Below are 15,780 nucleotides of genomic sequence, written 5' to 3'. Positions count from 1 at the left end.
AAAGTAGCGTCACTCTTTTCCTTACGACCTTTGTGCCGTTTTCGATTTTGATTGACTGCCACTGATCACATGGTTAAACAGTTGCTATTTTTTAGTTCTGGAATTCCATTTAGTATTTGTCAGTTCCCCAAATTCCTTTACCCACTTGTTGCAATCTTCTAAATTTAGAACATTGCTTCTAAGGGTAATAATGTTTGATGAAATATTTTCCATTTCATTTTTAAATAAAGTAGGCCCGACATTTCAAGTTTGAAAAAAAAGCTGTAGTACAGAAATCATTCTATGCTTAAAATAACAAGCATAGCAGAATGAAATAGCCAAACGTTACAGAAGACGTTGCCAAAAAATCCAATCAGGTCGCGGTCGCTCAAAATCTCTCTTTAGTTTCTGCAGATGTAAAGGTAGTTTACATGCTGCCCGGCACTAAAGGACACCCCTTTGTGTGACCGTTACTGGCATGCAAGGAACTTATTGATTTCATAGACTTTTACTCGCCAAGTCTGTTATGTTTTTCTTTTCTTTATGTTCTCATTTGTTCCTCCTCATTTGTGGTGTAGAAGTCTTTCTGCAACGTTGGCCATTGGAAATAAAAAAAAAAAAAAAACGTTTCTTAAAATTGACTACCAAATTGATTATTTATTGATTTGCAGTTTACAATTTAATAATTCCACTGTCTCATATCTGCTACAACTTTATGAACTAAAGCCGTACATGTGTTTAGTATAATCCACAAAATCTATTGCACTTACACATACGAACTTTTTTGATGAAGTAATTAAAACGATTCATTCCCCTTTATTTGATGTCGTTTGTCTGGGCAGTTTAAAATAAACGGGAAAAGGAAATCGCGTTATTTTCCTGGATGACTTACTGCTTCTAAGACTGTCTTTCCCAATAATTCGTTCAGTTCTTCGTCAGCTTGAATAGCTTCCATTATGTCTTTGACTTCAATGACTTTATTTCGGCGATGAATGGCGTGGTTCCCAGCTTTCTCCAAAATTTCAGTCATCAAATACTCTTGCGCAGCTGACAGGTACAGGGAAACTTCTGGTTTAACTTCGACGGTTGGTTTTCCTTTAATCAATAAGTTGTGTATTTCCTGAGCTGGAAAAGTTGGTCCCGAAGCACCGCGAGCTGTTGCGGGCTTACGCTTAGATTTGGAAGCTAGTTTTCTCCTCTTTGTAGGTCTTTCTGCTGACTGCATTATAGATTCATAAATTCAGCTAAAATGCAAAAAAATAAAAAAATTTTGCGATTGAGATTTGCGTGATATGGCATGGTGCAGTTAGGATTCTACGTTGACGCATCCCTTATTATAAAATGTCAGAATCCTTGTCAAATTTAATTACATACACACATTAAAAGTCACAAAATTAATATTTTAGCGAGGAAAAAAACAAAAAAAAAAAAGCATTTTCAAAATCTGACGAATTACTATTAAGGAATAAAATACATCCGAAATCAGTTTGAAGTTTGGTGCTGATTGTTTCAAAGGTGCCTTTAAAAATTGCCATTTACTTCTTCTCAGTTTCCTTCAGCAATCGCGTGGGTTTTTATGCTTTTTATTCTGCCTACATTTATCATTATACATGATTTATCTGATTCATATAAAGTTCTTGGCTTTTTCTCTCTTAAAATTGATATGTTACTTTTTGACATGGATTCAATTCTACAAATATGCTTTAACAGCGGTGATTACTTAATATCTCATTTATAGGGAGATTCAACATTATATTCCGAGAGATAGCGTAAGAAATTGTCAATCATTTTAATATTTTATTTCATATATAACGTTCATGCTAAAATAAAATGATTTGCTGGTCTATACGCTATACGCTGTGTGATAAGGAATAAGAGTAAACTTTGAAAACCATTTTAACAAATGCAAGTGATGGGAAACTAACTATAATTAATTTTAAAAAAATTACTATTTTCTGTACCATGGTATATTCTGAATTCTTAAAAAAAATTGCTATTAATCTTATGGAAATTCTTAAAATTTTTCTAATTTTAATTGAAGGACTTGGGACAAATGATAAGCCACATTTTCAAGTTGTTCAAGAGGGCGCTTTTAAAAGAGTGCTTTTGGTAAAAGTACTGCAACAAAACAATATGGTTTTCATATAGGCAATAAGATTTTTTCTGAGAATTGAGCGGAAATTTCAAAAACTTATAAACTGCTTATCTTTAATCAATATTAAAGGATGTTTTGCTATAAAAATGTTATCTTTGAAAAAAGTTAGGCATATCACTCAATCACCCTTTTCAATTAAAGTCTTCCTTCAAGATTTAAAATATTATGTTAGTTATTGAGTACTTTTCTCATCTGGATACATAATCTGACTCATCATAATCCCCTATAGTACCACCGGCCTATAGAGAAAAATAGTTTACCAGTCCGCTAATGCAATCCAGTTTCTTTGGCTAAATATTTTTTCCTTCTATCATTTGCCATTCAAATAATTTTAAATCTCTTGCCCTTTAACCCTCAATGCTGAGAATTCAGTAGTAGTAGCAGTAGTAGTTCATTTACGTCGCATTAGAGCTCCACAAGGGGCTATGGGCGACGATCTGAGAAACGTCCCAGAGGATGATCCGAAGACATGCCATCACAATTTTGATCCTCTGCAGAGGGGATAGCACCCCCGCTTCGGTAGCCCAACGACTTGTACGCGAAGTCGAGCACTTTACGGTAGAACTGTTTAACGCGGACCAATACCGCACACCCTCGGTCCCTACGCAGACTGATCCAAGTGGTCACCCACCCGCACACTGACCACAGCCAATGGTGCTTGACTTCGGTGATCTGCTGGGAACCGTGTCTTAACGATCAGTCCACTGCGGGACTGCTGGCCATTGGAAATAAAAAAAATTAAAAAAAAACATTTCCTAAAATTGACTACCAAATTGATTATTTATTGATTTGCAGTTTACAATTTAATAATTCCACTGTCTCATATCTGCTACAACTTTATGAACTAAAGCCGTACATGTGTTTAGTATAATCCACAAAATCTATCCACAAAATCTTACATATACGAACTTTTTTGATGAAGTAATTAAAACTATTCATTCCACTTTATCAGTCCACTGCGGGATGCTGAGAATTCAGACTGACAAACTAACAGCAATCATTTTGTCCAACTACAGGGTACACATATCTATATAAAAAATATGAAAACTGATACAAATTAATGTGATGCTGCTTCTAGGATAATTTTAAACAAGGTATAAACTGTTTTTTTTTTTAAAAAAAATTGAAGTCGTAATATTTAGAAATCAATTTGTGTATTGCTTAGCTATTAACCCTACATTAAGCATTTTTTTTCCACCGCCTCTCATATAAACAAACCCTTTTATAAATTGGTGTTTAAATGCATCGATGGTCGTTAGAGGTTCTCCAGATATTTAAAGCAAATTATCGAAACCACAATTTGGTTACATAATACCTAACTCGTAATATAAAACATTATGCTTCGCAGAAATCGGATAGGAGCTGAATAACCATTTTAAATTGATTCAATTTATACCCGATCGAATTATGGTTACACATTATTATCTAATTTAATAATTAGAGCATAATGATACCAAATATGGATTTAAGAAGGACAACAAAAATCACCACCCAAATCTCTTGGGCCAGAACAGCAACAATACTAACCATTGGTCATAAAAATGAAATTTTTATAACCGTCGTTGGACAGTCGACCCAATTTCTGGGTTTACGACTACTAATATTCAACACTATAACCTTATAATTTTGAACCCATTCTAGAAGGCATGGATACGCCTGGATCAAGTATTGGGAAAAATTTTGCCTTCGTGGAGGACTTTTTGATGTAACTAACTCGCATTTGCATCACATGGATAGGAAAACCACCGAAAAATCCCATGGTTAGCCTGATTTCAAGGAGACTCTAACCCATAATCCATCTACCACTGAGGATATTTTATACTTGCATTGTGATTGGTGCGAGTCGGGTGCGGAACTTGTATCGACCAGCCATTGCTGGGATTCGAGCACAGTTCTCCTGATTGGAAGGCGAACGCTCTATCCCCTGAGCTACCTCAGTTCTATAAAAATGAGAGTGTTAAAATTTCAGATTTGACTTATTTGGCGAAAAGATCAAAAAATGCTACTTGAAAAAAAAAAAATTTTGTTGTTGATATTTTAGTATTCTCGATGTACTTGAATGCAGTTTGACGACACCACAGCTACTAAAACAATTCATCATACTTGTAGCATTTTCTAAATGCACACCATAATTGAATCATCTGTCTTTACATCTGTCATAAAAGTTGTAGAAGAGAACAGAAAAAATCAATAGCGGATATCCTCCAAACTACTTAACTGTTTTTAATACTTTAAGAGTGATGATGTAAGCCTTAAAGCTATCCAATTGTGGATGAAACATTTAACAATATCGGTTTAACAGAATCTCAAAATTTTTACATCAAAAAATATATTTCTATATTAGAAAAAAAACAACAACGCATAATTGCTCTCTTTATGATAATGAGAAACTTATTAATATGTGTGTCGACATAATAGACTATATTAATTAGCATCCTCAAGGGTGCTTGAATTGTAACAAAAAAATAATTACTACTTTCTTCAGTAAGATCCAACTAATTATTTCCCTCTTAAGAGAGCAATATACAACGAGTACCTTTAAAATAAATCTTTTGTTAATTGTGTTCATTAAGTGGACCTTATACTTTCGTTGATAAATGCCTGATTACGAAATGGCTTGATTTATTTGGTTATTTGAATCAGTTGCGAAACTGACATTCATTTTTAATATTATTAGTATTTTTTTTAAAATGCATTTTAACTTGCTTGTACTCACTACCAAGTAACACAGACCTTCAAAATTTGAGTTACGAAAAAAAGAAAAAAGAACGGAATAGGTGGAATATTTCTGAGAAATCGAATTCTATATATATGACAGTACTACAGTTGAAGTTACTCCCGTGTACCATTAAATATAAGTCCTAGTACGTGAAAATCCGATCATTTGATCGAAAGTTATTTAAGTCGATGCGTTTTTTTTCCCGCACAGCACCAAAAGTACAGTTTTGCATTTATTCCTATTAACGTGTCTGACACTATTCTATAGACAAGCGATATACTTGAATCTATACGCAAGATTTTATGCTAAATCTAATGTGGCAGAATCAAGTCTATCGAATCAATAGATTAATGTATACAAAGCGCAATTTCTTGCTTATACATTATTTACTTACCTGGCATTGCTAACTAGACAAGTGTGATAGGGGATAGGGGCTAGAGTGGACATCCTAAATAGTTTTTTCATTCTCTGGCCAAATATTTTCTGTGAGATTTTGTATATTTACAACACTGATTTACACTTCCATGAGCAATTGCATAATCATGCAATAAATACTTTAGTAGCAATTTATTAAAGAATGTTAAAGTGCAAAAGTTATTTTACGAACTTCAATTCTTTACTCACACATTTTGTTAATTAACATATCCCTTTATTAACATGTTTTATTTTCCTAATAAATTAGAAAATATACGGTCTATTTTGATATTAACTTTTGCTCTGTATTGTTTTAATGAATCAACATTGAGCATAAACAAACATACGTCTTCGTGGGACTAGTGTAGACATGTGGACCCCTTCAACTTCCAAAGGAGAAAAAAAATATGATTTTGTTACAAATGATGTTATTTATTTCATAAATTCGAAAGACTTTATAGAATGATATACCTGTACAATTAGTAGTTTCAATCTCCAGTAAAACATTTAGCACGAAGCCTTTAATTGTATCTTTAAAGGAGGAGAATTCAAAGATAATTAGAGATTTTTAGATATTTAGATTCAAAGTGATTTGCTAAAAGAAAAAAATTCAATATAGATAAATTAAAGAAGAACAAAAAAAATTTTAGTGAAGGAATTAAATTATAACAGAACATCAGCGAACTTCGTCACCTTGAAAAGTTGTTTCAATTGCTCTAGTGAGAAAAATGTCACTAAACGCACTTCGTGTGTTGTTGTCCATTTAGGCCATTTCATCATTACATTAAAAACTAGGGTAATTAAAAGTGATTGAACCTAGAATTGATTTTTCGCTTTCAGATAAGTAAAATTGAATAATGTTTTTCAAATGCATTAATTTGAGTTCAAACTGTCTTTCTCAGTATAGTAAAACGCTCAATTACAAATCAGGGTTGGGTTTTTGACGTCAAAAAGTGGTTTTTGACATGACAAGGGTATAATACTGGTTTAAACCGTCAAAAACCTGTCAAAAATGTCAAAAACTAAAGTTTGCCAAAAAAATATATAAACTTCAAAACTACCAACAGTTGCCATGCATTATATTGAAATTTAATTATACTATAGGTAATCAGCAGGTTTTAAAATATTTTTTAATGAAATTAAGGTAAAATAACAGATTTAAAATCTCAGAAATTTATATTCAAATGCATGTGCAGAAAAATTTTGCACAAAATTTTTTTAAATATTTATATTTTGAAAAAAAAAATTTATTTTTTGATACTTAAGAAAATTAAAAATTTATTACCAGGGGTCTGTCCAGACATTTTGTGAAAGGTCCGTTTTTTGTATAATTGTGAAAAAATTCCTCGTAATTTGTGAATATAAAATAAACGTTAAGTCACATTCTTTCGACCAGGGTCCGCTTTTGTGAATTTGTGCAAATAGGGTCCGTTACAGCAAAAAAAAAATACTTTTTCAAGGAGTTTCTAAATTGCAAAGACATACAAGATTATGCTCAATGCTGTAAAATTATAATTAAAAAAAGTTTAATTTTAAAAAATAAACAGCAAATGCAGCTACTAAATAAGCGATGCAACATACAAATATTTGGTATTTAGTACAAATATTTGGTATTTAGTAGTTAAATTAGTACTGCTGAACGCAGAATATTAATTTCGGACGAATAAAGGAAGACAAAATTTAGTTCGTTTACGTCTGTCTTTCTCCCCCCCCCCCCACTTCCTGGGATGGGTTTATTCAATTAACAAAACAATAATGAAGAAAGCAAATTTGTAGGGTCCGATTTAAAGATAAATTATTTTGTGAAGGGTCCGTTTTTAAGTTAAAATATTTTGTGAAGGGTCCGTTTTCATGAAAAGATATTTTGTGAAGGGTCCGTTAACGGACCCAAATTTCTTCTAAACAGACCCCTGATTACTATGCATTTTTGACATATAAGGAACATATAACTAATATTTATAAGGAACTTACAAGTTATATTGTATAAATACAAACTTGATACAAGTGTATGAAAAAAATTTTTAATGTTATACCGAATATCTTTATTATCCAGTATGTTAATTTGAATTTAAAAGTAGTTATATTTGTGAATAATGATAAATATAATTCATATTGTTTATTATATTTATTTATAATTATTACACTTATCATTTAAAAAAATTTTTTACCTCTTAATTTTTCCCCCCACTTGTATTAAGAATACAAATAATGCATATCTTGAAAGCAAGAAGTAATTATTCAACAGCTGAATATTCAGATATTCAACAAAACTATGTATATAGTAGTATTCAGCAAAATGAAATTCACAAGTATTTGGATAAACTAAATTTTCAGCATAGTAAATGAATAGGCTGAATATACTGTAAATCGACACTAACTACTCTGTGTATTTAACAGAAAGCACTTAAATTTGTATTGTCTTATGTTAAAAAGATTATTAAGAAGATTTAAAAGAATATTAAAAAGATTTTTCTTTAAAAGATGTCTAATGTACAAAACTGCTAATGTTTATCTTTAAAAATGTCTAATTTTTAGTATAATCTATACTATACACTAAATTTGGTTATAAATAAATTTCTTAATAATATGCAAATTCTGCAATTATTCAAATATGCAAATTTCTTAATAATGTTAATTGCAGAATGCAAATTAACTTCCAAATTATTGTTGCAAAAAATACTCTATGAGTTAAAAATTGTAATAAATATGTTTTTTTTTTTTGACAAATTTATAAAAAATGTTCACACTATTAGCTCCTCTCTCTTTTCTGTGTATTTTATAGGCTGAATCCAATAAAATAAAAACAAAATCGATAGATATATGAAAATCATAGTTTTTGATATTGTACCCCTTTAGTCATACCCATTACTGTAATTTTCATATACATAACTTCCAAACTATTCGTCCCATCGATTTGGGATTAGTTTCATTCAAAAGAGATAAAATATATCATTTGTCTAGATCGGATTATTTAAGTTTATAACATACATTTTGAACTAAAACCTAAATGATAAAAAAAGAGAATATTTTTACTGTTATTACTTACAAACTTAAAAACAGTTGAAAAGAATGAAAGATAATTAACTTAGTCTAAAATTTTTATAAGACTTAAATTGGTTGTTAATGTTGATATTCTTAATTATTATTTTGTTAAAATAATCTTCTTAATCTTGAGCAGAGCAAGAAAAAAAAATTGCTTGTGAAATTTACGGATTTAGCATTCTTTCTAATTGGGGATTTAATCTTTAAACCCTAAATAGCTAAAAAGAAAGTACCCAATCAAGAAGAACCAAAAAAATGGGAAACATTTTGATCCATTTTAGGTACACAGAGAGGCTGCAAGACAAATGGGCTTAGTCATAAATATTGAGAAAACAAAATACATATTATTCTCCAGAAACAGGGTCCCAGACCCCTATCTTGGAATAAATTCTTATACATAGATTTGAAACAGTAAGGAGTTAACTTGTAAAAATCACCGAGTTCGCTTGTAAAAGGCAAATAACTTGTTAAAAGGCACCGAGTGCTTTTAACAAAGGCTTCTATCGAAATGTTACAATGGTGTTTTGTAATTGTAGCCCCAAGAGATCCCATTCCTCCAAAATAATGAAAATAAATATTTTTCTAAATATCAAAAACATACTTACATCCGAGGAATCTTTTCATGAAAACAGAACTTAAAATAAAATTTTCCTGAAAGAAGCTACTAAATTTCCAAATGATTATAAATTTAAATGTATCTGTTTACAGTTCTGACACGAGGTGAAAAGAAAAAAAAAGATATCAATGCTTCCAATATAATTTGCTTATTGCAAGCCTTAATTATTATTGACTGACTGAAACGTTAGCAGGATTTTAAACTCTGATTGACTGAAACAATAAGTGATAAATTTAAAATTATCTAACCACCATTTATAAAGCAAAATACGTTTTTTATGAGAGTAATCTGTTTCATTTGCTGAAGAAACTTGTGATAGTTTTCAATTTCGTTTGTAAGAACTTCAGGGCGATTTTTAATTATTTTTTTTTAAAAAAAATATATGATGAAAATTTCAAAATGAAGGAACAATTAATGATTAAAAAAAACTTTCCTTATTCAAAACTCACTGTCAACTTAGTTCAGAAACTTCAACATTTTCTTCTTATCATCATAATTAATTTCATTTCTCGTATATCTAAATACTTAATATATCCACTTATAAATTTACAAATATTATAAATTTATAAAAGAACCCATTAACGGGTTTTTTAAGGGACAATTTTGCAAAAATTTATATATATATTAAAAATATATGCATTTCACTCTTAAAATTATTGATGAGTTCTCCTAAAAAATCGTATCAATTTTCGGTAGGGACATTTGGACAGATTTCATTATATTAGAGTAACTGAAAGCAAATAACATACCTGCACATTCTAAAAAACGTGAAAAAAAGCAATGATTCAAAAAATATTAATTTCAATTACCGAATTTCAGACTTCAATTGGAAACAAATTGAATGGGTAAAGGGTTCACGTTTCATTAGAACAATGCATTGCCTTGTGTAACTTCGACGAATTAATGAAAATTATTAAAACTCGGTAAAGATGTTTTATCCCCTCCACCATATTCACCAGACACTACAGTCTTAAATTTGTAATTATTTCATTCCTATAAGGATCTCCTTGAAAGAAAATAATTAGAAAAAAAAGCGCATGCCAAACGAATTTATCTGAAAAAGCATGAAAGGATTTTTATGTTACCTGAAGGATAACGAAAGAAACAGAATCAAAACTATACAATTTAGTAAATATTTATCAAAATTTATGTGTACTGAGATTCAATTTTCCTTCGAAATTGTCACGAACTTTTCGAACCACCCAATAAGGAGTGAGTTTTTTGTTTTGTATTAACGGTTGAAACTTTTTATATCTTCTTTAGTGAAGTTGGTTAATATACTATTATATGAGACGTTTCTTTCATATTTTATTAATTGTACACGTATTGGGATGTTCCATAGTAGTATTCACCAAACCCCGTTTCAAAATTTCCTGCTATTTCAATCGTTTCAAAATTGTGTCACCTTTTGTTTATAATTATAATTGCCTAAATTAAAAATGCGAGCAAATTTGAAGGAGAAGCATTTAACATTCTTCCATTCTGTGGAAAAATTTTAATAGAAGTAATGTTAAAAAAATTTCCATGAAAATTTAATGTGTGTCAAAGAAACAAATTTCGTGAAAAATATCAATATTTGTGGTTTTTTTCCTACAAGTCTTTCAAAACAAAAGAAGGAACGAAAACTTATTGTATTTAGCAAACTTTTAACGATAAAGTATAATTAGGCAGTGCAATACTTTTCACAAATAGTAAGAAAAAGAGGTGTTGCTTTATTAGGTAAGAGCGCTTAAAATTTTTCCTCAAAACTTTAAAGCTATTGCTTGCGATTTGTGATTTTGAGTAAGTAATTTAAAACTACACGCTTCTCAATTTTAAAACCTAACTGATGATAAACTGAGGAAAACCGTTTTGAGTGACGCTGAAAACTTCTTTTAACGTTACTTGCATAAAAACAAAAATCTAAAAGCAGGCAACTGTACAGTGCGGCTTTGAGGAGAACTCCTCCAGACTGAAAGTCTGGGGCTGTCTGCTGCTATGGTAACAAGCGAGAGCACATTCTAATGGGGGTAAAATGGAGGAAAGAAGGTGTCGATTGGTTTACTCACGACGACCTACTTTAAGATTAAAAGAAAACTATTCACCCCACACCCCTATTCGAAGTGACCTTTCCTCGTAACCATAGTACCCGCCACGACGTGAGACGGGTGTCTGGGGGAGTTCTCCTGAAAGCCGCACTATATACTACAGCGGCACCTCCAGGAAAGACCACCACTATTTACGTACGCGTTTGAGAGGCACGGAATTTTTTCCATAGACTTTATGTTGAAGAAAACCTTTAGGAGAGACCATTAAAACCTCTCCTAGCGACGAACAAACATCTGCACCCAATACAAAAAAGGTCAACTAAAGAAATACGAAGAGATATCAAAACAGAAAAATTAACAAAACAAATAAGTAAATTAAAATGTATTCAAAATATTTGTGTGAGGCTCTTATTTAAGAAAGCTCTTTTTAACCATACAACATCATGTTGCAGTCTGAATGCACTAAAAACGACACTAACAATGATTTACTTCTAAACTTCAGAAATTAAATTAGAAAAAAAAATTATTAAAAGTCACTATAAAACATACCTTTTTTCATCTTTACTAAATTAACTCATTTTTGTGATAGAAATTGAAATGCAAACTTTAACAAAAAGCGTAATTGTATATTTATTCAAAATAGCTTTATCGTTCATAATTAGTAAATTCATTTTTACGCATAATTATATCCTTTGGGCCCATTTTCATAGACGCTAAGTTTTATGCTATTGATCCGTCTTTCCACAACGCCAAGAAAAGTGACATTTCTGCAAAAAAAAAAAAAAAAAAAAAAAAAAAATGATACTGACTGAAATTAAAATTGTTTGCGAAAAATCATGTATAGTTTCGATAACAATTTCCAATTTCCAACAACCATTTTACAGTGGAACAAACATTGTTGATTGTAGAATTGTATTTGGCATAATTTTGTCAGAAAAAAAATAATAGAGAATCTAAAATACCGCACGTTTTATATCTCAAATTGTGATTGGGTGGAGGCCGTGTAACGAAAGGTACCGCCAAATACAGTAAATGTCCATCATTAGTTCATTTGTGAAAATTAAATAAAGAGGTTTAATTGCATATTTAGAATTTTTCCTCCCATCTTTTTGACAGTTGAGCTTGTTCGGGAGAGGAGGAACCTTTTCGAGTAAATCGTTTTAAAACTTTTAAATCAAATCGAACATGCTTTTTTGTGAGTAGGGCATCCATTTCATTTTTTAAGGCAGAATTAGGTGTTTTTAAACTTCTGAATCAAAACCAATATGTCGTGCATCTCTTTCGCATTTTAATAAAGAATGAGAAGTTCCAAATTAAATCAAATATGCTTTTTTGAAAGCGGCGGCATCTTCCTTACAATTTCGACATTTTTGAATTTCTAAATCAAATCAAACAGACCTTGGTGAGTAGTGCGTCTCCCTTACATTTTAAAATACAATTAGATGACTTTAAAATTATGCATTAAATCAAATAAGTGTTGTTTTTTTTTCAAGAGTCGTGATGTCGTTTCTTTTATAAAAAGTTTTAAATAAAATAAAACGTTTTCACACTCTTAAACTAAATCAAATATGCTCTGTAGAGAATAGTGATGTGCATTTCTTTTTTAAGATAAAATTAGACATGTTTAAACTTATAAATTAAATCAAATAAGCTTTTTTGAAATTGTGGCGTCCTCCTTACATTTTTAAAGTGGTGGCATCTCTATCAGATTTTAGATAGAATTAAACGTTTTCATACTACTTGACCAAATCAAATATGTATTAATAACTAGTGGACAGTGCGTGTCTTTTTTAAGATAAAATCAGTCGTTTTTACACTTTTAAATAAAATGACTTCTACTTTTTTTTTTTTAAATTTATGCAAGGGAGATACCATCTCCCTTGTCTCCCTTTCTTTTTTTTTTTTTTTTTTGAGAGAGAGAGAGAGGAGACAAGGGAGATGGTATCCCCCTTGCATTTTAAGATAATATTGGATGTTTTGAAACTTCTAAATCTAATCAAATATGATTTTTAGAGAGTAGTGCCTCTCCCTTACATTTCAATATAGAATTGGATTGATAAACTTCGATTGTCAATCAAAATGCTTTTTTTGAGAATGAGGACGCTTACCTGACGTTTTGAGATAAGACAAAACGTTTTTAAACTTTTAAATTATACCAACTATGTTTTATTGAATGTGGGGAGCCATTCTAACATTTTAAGTCAGAATTAGACGTTTTTGATCCTTTAAATTAGATCAAATTAGCTGTTTTTAGAGTTTCTTATTTTTAATTATGCTTCATTTTCATGTTCCAGGGCATTTTTAACTTAAAAAGTGCCCTTTTTATTGATGAAGTAGTTTTAATAAATTTTTCCAAATTGTATCAGGTATTTTTTTACTGAAAGAAATCTAAATAAATGTGTGCGTAACATTTAGAGGAACAAAAAATTTGTTAGGAAAGATAAAAAATTTATTGTAAATTTTAAACTTTTGAAAAATAATCGCAATAATTAACTAGTATCCTTATATATTTGAACTTCTGAATGGTTCATCTCCTGTCAGATCACGTGATAATCAATCTCAATTTAAAGAAGTCACATTCCATTAGATGCGTTTTATCCACAAATGAAATCGTGGTATGCCCTAATACAAAACTGTCTCTGATCCGTGACTATCGTCATTGGTCATTCAACCCAACCAATCGGAGAGGAGAAGGCGGAGCATAAGAGAATCCCTAAGGATTTGAGACACACGTGAGGGAATCGCAAGCACGAGAGGCATGGGTGAGTGAATCTTCTATTTTTTTTAGAAGCTACAAACACTTTATAAATAATGTTGTTTTAATCTTTGTTTCGAAGTGTTACTTTTCTCCTAAACGTAGATAGTCAATAGCTTAGGTCAGCATGCAAAACTTTTTATATTTCACTCGATCGGGGACCTGACCAGATAAAGAATTTTAATTTTATCCCCCCTTTTACCTGGAAATAGATAAAATTTGAAAATAAACAACATTTTTATTGTTTAAGAACTATTACGTTAAAGAACTATAAAGAACCTAACACTGTTGCAATTTTTAAATTTTATTTTATCTTTACTCTTGCAATTAAAAGGGGGGAAATGCTATTATATTAAATGTTTAAGGCCTTATTGCAAACAAGACCAAGACCGTTGAGGCCTTCAGGATAATCAGATTTTTTTATTTATCTATTGGTATTTGTAACTTTTTACTGACTTAAATTACGATAGATTTTTAAGCCTCTCCTACTTCCCTTAGAAAACTCTATCTAATTTATTTTGTTAAACTATTTATGTTCCATACTTTTGGGACTCTAAACATGTGACAAAGATATTCAATAGGCGATTTTTAAGATGCAATGATAAGTGGTTTTTTCTTAATACTTACAGAAATTGTCGCTTAAAACTGTTTTTTACTTCTTTATAGGATGAATTTTTCATAGCTAGGTTTAAAAATTATTTCTTGTTCTACGGCTATTTTGTTCTCGGTGCGTCGGAGGCTGAGGCGGTTCTGAAAACAATGCTGAGTTCTTAAAATATTTCTATTTATTCTGAAAACTATGCTGACTTTTAAACACTATTCTATTAAACGTAGTTAAAATTTTTAAATATTTTAATAAGAAATATTTTATTTCAATATTCAGTTAAATACACATTACTCGTTTTTATTTATTTTTATTTTATTTTTTGCATTCATCTACCGTCCTAGCAGCTCACCGAAGTCAAGCATCACTGGCTGCGGTCAGTGTGCGGGTGGGGACCTCTTGGATCAGTCTGCGTAGGGACCGCGGGTGTGCGGTATTGGTTCTCGTTAAACTGATCTACCGTAAAGTGCTCGACTTCGCGTGCAGGTCGTTGTACTTTTAAAGCAGGGGTGCCCTCCCCTCTGAAGAAGATCAAAATTGTGATGGCTTGTCTTCGGATCATCCTCAGGGATGTTTCCCAGACCATCGCCAATAGCCCATTGTGCAGCTCTAGTGCGACGTAAATGAACTACAACAGTTATTTGCCGTTTCCTTCCGATTCATTTCCTAGTGGGGAAACATTAGTACATTTACGATATCAGGAAAAGATAAGCTTCTAATAATCATTATTTTTTTTTGTAAATTTAATTTTTATTACTTTGATTATGAATTCATTAAACTGTTCAACTAATTTTTACTTGGTTATGAAAGAAATTGTTTTTTTTTTTTTTTTTGTATGAGAAATAATGAAATCATATGACACTTAAAGATCATTTTCTTTTTCGAAATCATAAAGTTTCTAAATTTAGAAAAATTAAATATCATGTCATATAATGCAGTTTGTTTCCTAACATAGTTTGGCAGATTTTTAGTATTTTGTAAGTGTTTTAGTATCAAATCGATCAGAATCAATTTTATTTTTATAAAAACATTTAATGTACCAAAAGTCATCTTCGAATACTTTGATTAACTACTTAGTTCTTATCTAAGTAGCTAATATTAACCTAATAACTGTCAATAACGATTAGGTTAAACTATAATTAACGATAGTTTAACTTAATTAACTACCATGATCAAACTATGCAACCTTTATTTATGTTAACAAAAATTTCGATGAAAAAAAAATTATTGTATGTTATTTTAACACTATGTGAACTGATAAGATATAATTATGATAATTTTTGCATTTTTTTAAAATTAATAATTCAGAAAAAGAGTAAACTGTTAATATTATAGTCTAGATTATTAAAAGGGTAAAATGGATGCAGTGAAACTAAAATTCCACAGATTATGTGTAAATTTTTGTTTAATTGTTTCTCAAAAGTGCATCTACAAATGATTTTGAAAATGAATCGCAATTTTTATTACAA

At 30.5% G+C, this 15,780-nt stretch overlaps 2 protein-coding genes across 2 annotated transcripts in view; one reads left to right on the top strand and one right to left on the bottom strand.

Moving 5' to 3' along the window:
- Window positions 1-612: 612 nt before the first annotated feature.
- LOC147814558 (histone H2A type 1-D-like) lies at window positions 613-9,029 on the bottom strand. Its single transcript, XM_087155599.1, has 2 exons — window positions 8,915-9,029; window positions 613-1,223 (listed from the first exon to the last, which is right to left on the bottom strand). Exon 2 carries the CDS (start codon window positions 1,202-1,204, stop codon window positions 851-853), a length of 354 nt encoding a protein of 117 aa, XP_087011725.1. The 5' UTR covers window positions 1,205-1,223; window positions 8,915-9,029; the 3' UTR covers window positions 613-850.
- A 4,550-nt stretch (window positions 9,030-13,579) lies between these two features.
- LOC107441569 (paired box protein Pax-1) overlaps window positions 13,580-15,780 on the top strand; it is a 43,286-nt gene continuing 41,085 nt past the window's right edge. The window contains exon 1 of the mRNA XM_016054880.4: window positions 13,580-13,714. Coding sequence (XP_015910366.1) covers window positions 13,711-13,714 — 4 coding nt within the window. The 5' untranslated portion in view covers window positions 13,580-13,710. The remainder of the gene's footprint in view (window positions 13,715-15,780) is intronic.

The sequence above is a fragment of the Parasteatoda tepidariorum genome, chromosome 2, assembly GCF_982258835.1.
Source record: "Parasteatoda tepidariorum strain Cologne lab strain chromosome 2, Ptep-v5.0, whole genome shotgun sequence".
NCBI classification, from domain to species: domain Eukaryota; kingdom Metazoa; phylum Arthropoda; class Arachnida; order Araneae; family Theridiidae; genus Parasteatoda; species Parasteatoda tepidariorum.
Note: the sequence above shows the minus strand (reverse complement) of the source record. Positions and strands in the feature narration are given on the sequence as shown.

What these genes read in the sequence shown, in the direction of transcription:
- LOC147814558 (XM_087155599.1), bottom strand. Translation starts at nt 1,204, where the DNA reads ATGCAGTCAGCAGAAAGACCTACAAAGAGGAGAAAACTAGCTTCCAAA.